Genomic DNA, 5365 nt, shown 5'->3' with positions numbered 1-5365 from the left:
TTTTATCCAACATGCTTGTTAGTTTTGGGAAGTTTTGTTCAGACTCTAAAAAACACATCTTATCAAGACTGGACAAAGATGCGGCACGCTTAGTTTGTAGGTATCGTGGTCTTGGAAGCCTAGCTACGCCAGCTCAAGCAAGCAAAATTACAGTTTGCGGAACACACAGCATTTGTCTAGATATTAATGAATTCATCGATGCTTGAGACGTTTCATACATCCAATGTTATGCATAAATGAAACCGTTTGCAATTCTGAGGGCTCATAAGCAAGTTAACATATAATGAGATGAAAAACTTCAACCCAAATGACCAATAACAAGTACCTAGATTCCCAAACGCACTTTAGCTACCAAAAGGATCTTATCAAGGTGAGCAAGGACAATGCCAGAATGTCAGCACTCAGCACAACTTATTTCAGGGCAAGGAAAAAAGAAATCGGGAGACAAAATAAAGGCACTAAGGTACAATGGCCAATAACAAACAAAATTATGTACACCATTCTGAAACGGAAAGCATCTCATCAAAATCCCAGAAGATGATCTTTTGAATAGCATATAGAAGTTTGGTTAATTATTAAAGACCTTTTTGTACAAGTAAATTGGGAAACTTCTTACAAGATAGAGAACCTATGCCGAAGAATGCATCTGGACACTGGCAATGACCCTGGTGAGTTTGGTTAATGTTTCACCAGCTGATATGGTATCTGGATGATGTTCACCACAAATTGAAGTCCTGATATAAACAGCCTTCCTAATTAGATCAACCCCTTCATCAAATTGTGCACCTCTTAGCATTAACTTGGCCCTAGTCTCAAGCACAGTGGCTCTACATAATGCCAGGTCCTCCCAAAGGCAAGGATTCAACTGAGCCTTAGTCCTACTCTGGATGAACCTCCAACAAACTGATTTGTCAAACCACTTATCGACTGGAGTAACAAATGCCTCGTCAGCTATTTCCAGTGCATTTGTGCACAGGCGTAGAAGCTCAAGCGCAACTGTGCAACAAGAGAATGTGATGAATGTGTGAATTGCAAGAGGAAGAACCACTCTTTTTACAAGATATAAAAGTTCTGACACCTTGAGCTCTACTATTACCGGATCATTACCAAACCCAAATAGTAAAAAACATGCTGCCCATAGGTGCTCCTGATTTTGAGATATTGACCCATCATTGATAACAGCTTGAACCATTGCTTGTGCCGCTCCAGTCACTTCTCTTCTCCTAGCATAAAGTTTGATGAGTTCATGGAATTGGATATGGCGTTGCTTGGTATTACTTCTTGCAATATTAAATCTTAGCAGCAAAGAAGATGCTTCCAATTCTGATTTTTTGGTGTACGAGGATGCAAATCCACATGATAGGATTTGCAGTAATTTTGTACAGAAGAAAGTCCCCTGATGCTGTTCTAGAACATTATGAGCAGCAAGTGACAATAAGGAAACTGGAATTGCACCAGGAGCAAACCATCCACCTACCAGGACCATTCTAGATGCCAAGCTCCTTGGCCCATCAGCATGATCGAATATTGAGAAGCAAACTTCGAAGAGTTGTAGAAGGAAAGTGTTTTGCCTCAATGACTGTCCTTCTTTACCATTATATGATATGTCTTTCAAAGGCATTCTATTTATGGCATCCAAAAGCCTAGTTGGAGTTATAGGTAACTCTGATAAGATTGCACTGACAATGGCAAAGCCTAAAGTTAACCTTCCAAGTTTCTCCTCAATTGTTCTTAGAGCGTCAACCTCTGTGACTGGATAGTCCTTGCCACTTCCTAGCATTAAAGACATTGCTTCAACACCAGATAAGTATGAAAGTTTCAAAGGCTCCAGGTTCATGATGAAAGGAAGGCGTGTTGATATAATTACATGGGTCTCCCCACCAAAACGAGGGAGAAGATCCATTATGAGTTTGTGATCCCACCAATCCTTTTCACTTTCCAAGTTATCAATGATCACCAGATATGGAATGTTTTTCATAAGCTCTTTGCGAACTCTAGAAATTGCTGCCTCTTCCTGCTCAGCAAAGTCTCTCATCCTGGGTTTTTCTGAGCCATTCTCAACTCCCACATTAATTTCTAGAAAAAATCGAAGGTTGAGAAAGTTTTGCCTGATATACCTGCTCTCCCCTCCTATCCATAGAACCATCTTGTATTTCTGATGGTGTCTGTAAGCAAATTCAAGAATAAGTTCTGTTTTGCCAATTCCTGAATCCCCTGACACACAGACAATTCCTTTTCCATGCAAAGTGTTCATTGCTATTTTCCTCCTGGTATACTTTCCACAGCGTTTGAGCCTTGACTGGTAGTACCTCTGAGCAAATTCAGTTCCTTGCATTTCAATCTCTTTTTCTGACTCTTTCCATACAACTGGTTCTTTTTCTTTCTTCCTGCTACCAACATGCCTTTCCCTCCATCTCTCATCTAACACGTTGCTCCTGCCCCAGCCAATAGTAAAGTTCTTTTGCTTGGTTCTAGCCTTAAGATTGATATAGTCTCGCTCTGAATCTCCAAGAACATCACCAAAAAGCATAAATGCCAGGTGGGAAAGTTCTTTCTTTCTTCCAATAAAATTTTCATTTCGAGTAAAAGGAAACTCCTCATTTTCCACTTTATCTCTCCATTTTGTCAAACATTCTGCTACACTTCTCTTGCCTAACCTAGTAGCTAACAATGAGACAGCCTTCAATATGCAATCTCTCCATTTGCCATCATGAGCTTCCAATTTCCATTCATCCACCCGAGAAAGGCCATGAACAGCATCTTTCCACTCTTGTTCCAATCCTCCATACAAAAGCCAGAGTTCTCCTCCATGATTTTCCCATAGCTCACCCCTCTTTTCTACCATATCCTTCACAAGACAATCAGCTGGACTCAAATCAAAGTAAACTGGTACCAAATTCTTCTTGCTAGAAAAATATTGCAGCTCCTCAATGGTGTACGGGTTTCTAAAAGACTTCCTTGTAATAATTACAATCCCAAATGAAGCAATATCCATAGCCCTCTCAACAATTCCATGCTTGCGAGAGTTCCTACTTCGAGCCCTATCAAACATGAAGCAACTGATGCCTTGAATTTCTAACTCAGCACGGAGCCAATTGGCAAATCGAAGTAAACTTGATTTCCTGCCATGTAAGCCTATAAAGATATCATAACTCCTCAGTCCATAACAAGATAAAGAAATGGAACCAGGAGTTGATGAGGTTCTTTGGCCCCTTCCTTTCTTTCTTCTCTTCTCTTTCTTCCCTGGACAACCATCATCGTTGGTTTGGCAGTAACTAGACGCACTGGTTCCAGATATGCCAACTGACGAAGTTAAACAATCAAGCTTATCCAAATTGCCAGGGTTACAGCCAACTGGAGATGCAGGCACATCCGATAAGGTACATTTAACATTTCCGAGAGGCAATGGTTCAGGAACACCTAAGCTAGTGCTAGGGGGAGCAGCATCTAAGGGAATGTTATCACTTGAAGCTTCAAGTCTTATAGATTCTGACAAATGGCAGGATGATGTTCTTGGTGAGAAGAAGGGTGACTGATTTGCTGAATAAAACATAGAAGATGATGATGACGTATCCCTAGAAGCAATGGCTCTGAGGGACCCAAATGTGGAGTTTCCTTCTTGAATATCCATGCCTGTATTTGTATGTTTCCCAACTGTGGAACATATCAAAGCCCATGCACGCACAATTTAGAGGACTGGTGCCAAAAAAAAGAAAGAAAAAAAATCTTCGTGAGTCACCAAATTTTTCCTAATACGACAGAAATATAGAAGACAACACTTACGAGTAGGGCGGAGATTCTATTTGGGATCTTTGCCGTTGTTAGGCAACTATAATCAAACACAATATATAGAATTTGTGGCCAGTGATTTACCAACCAACTTCGAAATAATTTCCGAAATGGTATTTCTATAACAGAATAGTGAAAAAGAACAATATTCTCGGATTCAAAAATGGTATTGCTAAAACAGGACAGTGGTTCAGATCTAAGCACTGACCAAGCTGCGAAGCTGAAACTCAGCTTCGTAGATTCACAACTTCGCCTTCAGCTAACGAAACCTCAAATTTCCCTCAACAAATGACAAATGGCCAAACCTTCAAGCATCAAAATTGGGAGCTACTCAAATTTCTAAGCACCATTCCAGTGAGAAGAAAAAGGAAAATAAACAGCCTATAAAATATATCATTATTAAGCACAAACTTTCAAACACATCGCAATCATCCAAGGGTATAATCAATGGTATCATAACTAATCAACGAAATGCCAAAATGAAGAAATTCTGGGCATTTAGCTGGATATTTAAGAGATTATTATCTCCATCGATTGGGCAAAGGAACATTTCTGAAAAACAAAATTGATTGAAAATGACTATAAAATCTCCCACCTCTTATATTCTTCTGAAATCGGCGAGTCTTGCTGTTCCTGGCTATCTCTGTTCAAACCTTGTTCATCACTGGTGCCGCAAGATTTCCTGGAAGTATCTTGCTGGGAAAATGTTGAAGAAGAGATTGTTTGCAGCGTGAGGTTTCAAATGGCGAGAGATTAATGGATGGTGAAGAGGGTACAGTGAGGTGGGAGAAGTAGGCTCCACTACAATGCACGCCCATTTATAGCACTCTCATAAATATGGAGGAATCCATTCAGAGTCTCCAGTATGATTTTGATTGGGCATTCGTTTGGGATTCCGATTGGAGATGAAGTTGAAAATTGAAATTGCCAGCTAGCTGTTTCTATGCGGTCTTTTATTAGGTATGATCACAATCCAAAACAATCAATAATGCATGTGACTGACATTTGTTAAGCTTCTCTAATCCAGACCAGAGCTGCCTCGGTTATCATTACTTGCTTGTTTTTTTCACTTTTTGTCGCCTTCCTTCTTCTGCCACTAATCTGGCTTTTCTTTCTGGTCGATTGAATAAATTTAATTTAACCAGGTGCCTAGTACTTCTTCCACAATTGTCTGCATTAGTCATTTTCATACTAATTTAAAACTAAAATTATACTTTTAGATAAATTCTTTAATTTTATACAAAATTTTATTTTTATCTTTTAATTTTATAAAATATTTTTTAATTCTTTAAATTTAACAATATTTAAAAAAATTATATGTTAAAGTTTTAAATAATAACAACACATTTTTAAATATTTAATAGTAAATTTAATTTTAAAAAATAATAATTGATATAAAAAATAATTATTTAAAACTAACAGTGTTAGGATTATAAAACTAAAAAATATTTTATAAAATTAAGAGGTAAAATTGAAAACTTTTATAAAATTAAATGATTAAAAACATGCCTTAATCATAATTTAATGGTTCATGTGTGTTAATTATTTTATATAAAAATATGGAGTACTAATTATT

General features: G+C 37.9%; 1 protein-coding gene across 3 annotated transcripts; it reads right to left on the bottom strand.

Moving 5' to 3' along the window:
• Positions 1–454: 454 nt before the first annotated feature.
• LOC129311885 (uncharacterized) lies at positions 455–4831 on the bottom strand. 3 transcript variants are annotated; one of them, XM_054954369.1, is made up of 3 exons: positions 4385–4830; positions 3998–4094; positions 455–3696 (listed from the first exon to the last, which is right to left on the bottom strand). In XM_054954369.1, exon 3 carries the CDS (start codon positions 3629–3631, stop codon positions 629–631), a length of 3003 nt encoding a protein of 1000 aa, XP_054810344.1. In that variant the 5' UTR covers positions 3632–3696; positions 3998–4094; positions 4385–4830; the 3' UTR covers positions 455–628. The 3 variants fall into 3 exon arrangements, with proteins under 3 accessions (XP_054810344.1, XP_054810345.1, XP_054810343.1); XM_054954370.1 differs by lacking the exon at positions 3998–4094 and having other exon boundaries at positions 455–3654; positions 4385–4831; XM_054954368.1 differs by lacking the exon at positions 3998–4094.
• Between the last annotated feature and the right edge of the window lie 534 nt (positions 4832–5365).

Source organism: Prosopis cineraria, unplaced genomic scaffold, assembly GCF_029017545.1.
Source record: "Prosopis cineraria cultivar Desert tree isolate PC_DT_omini unplaced genomic scaffold, ASM2901754v1 PC5, whole genome shotgun sequence".
NCBI lineage: Eukaryota > Viridiplantae > Streptophyta > Magnoliopsida > Fabales > Fabaceae > Prosopis > Prosopis cineraria.
This window is presented reverse-complemented; position numbering and strand designations above follow the sequence as displayed.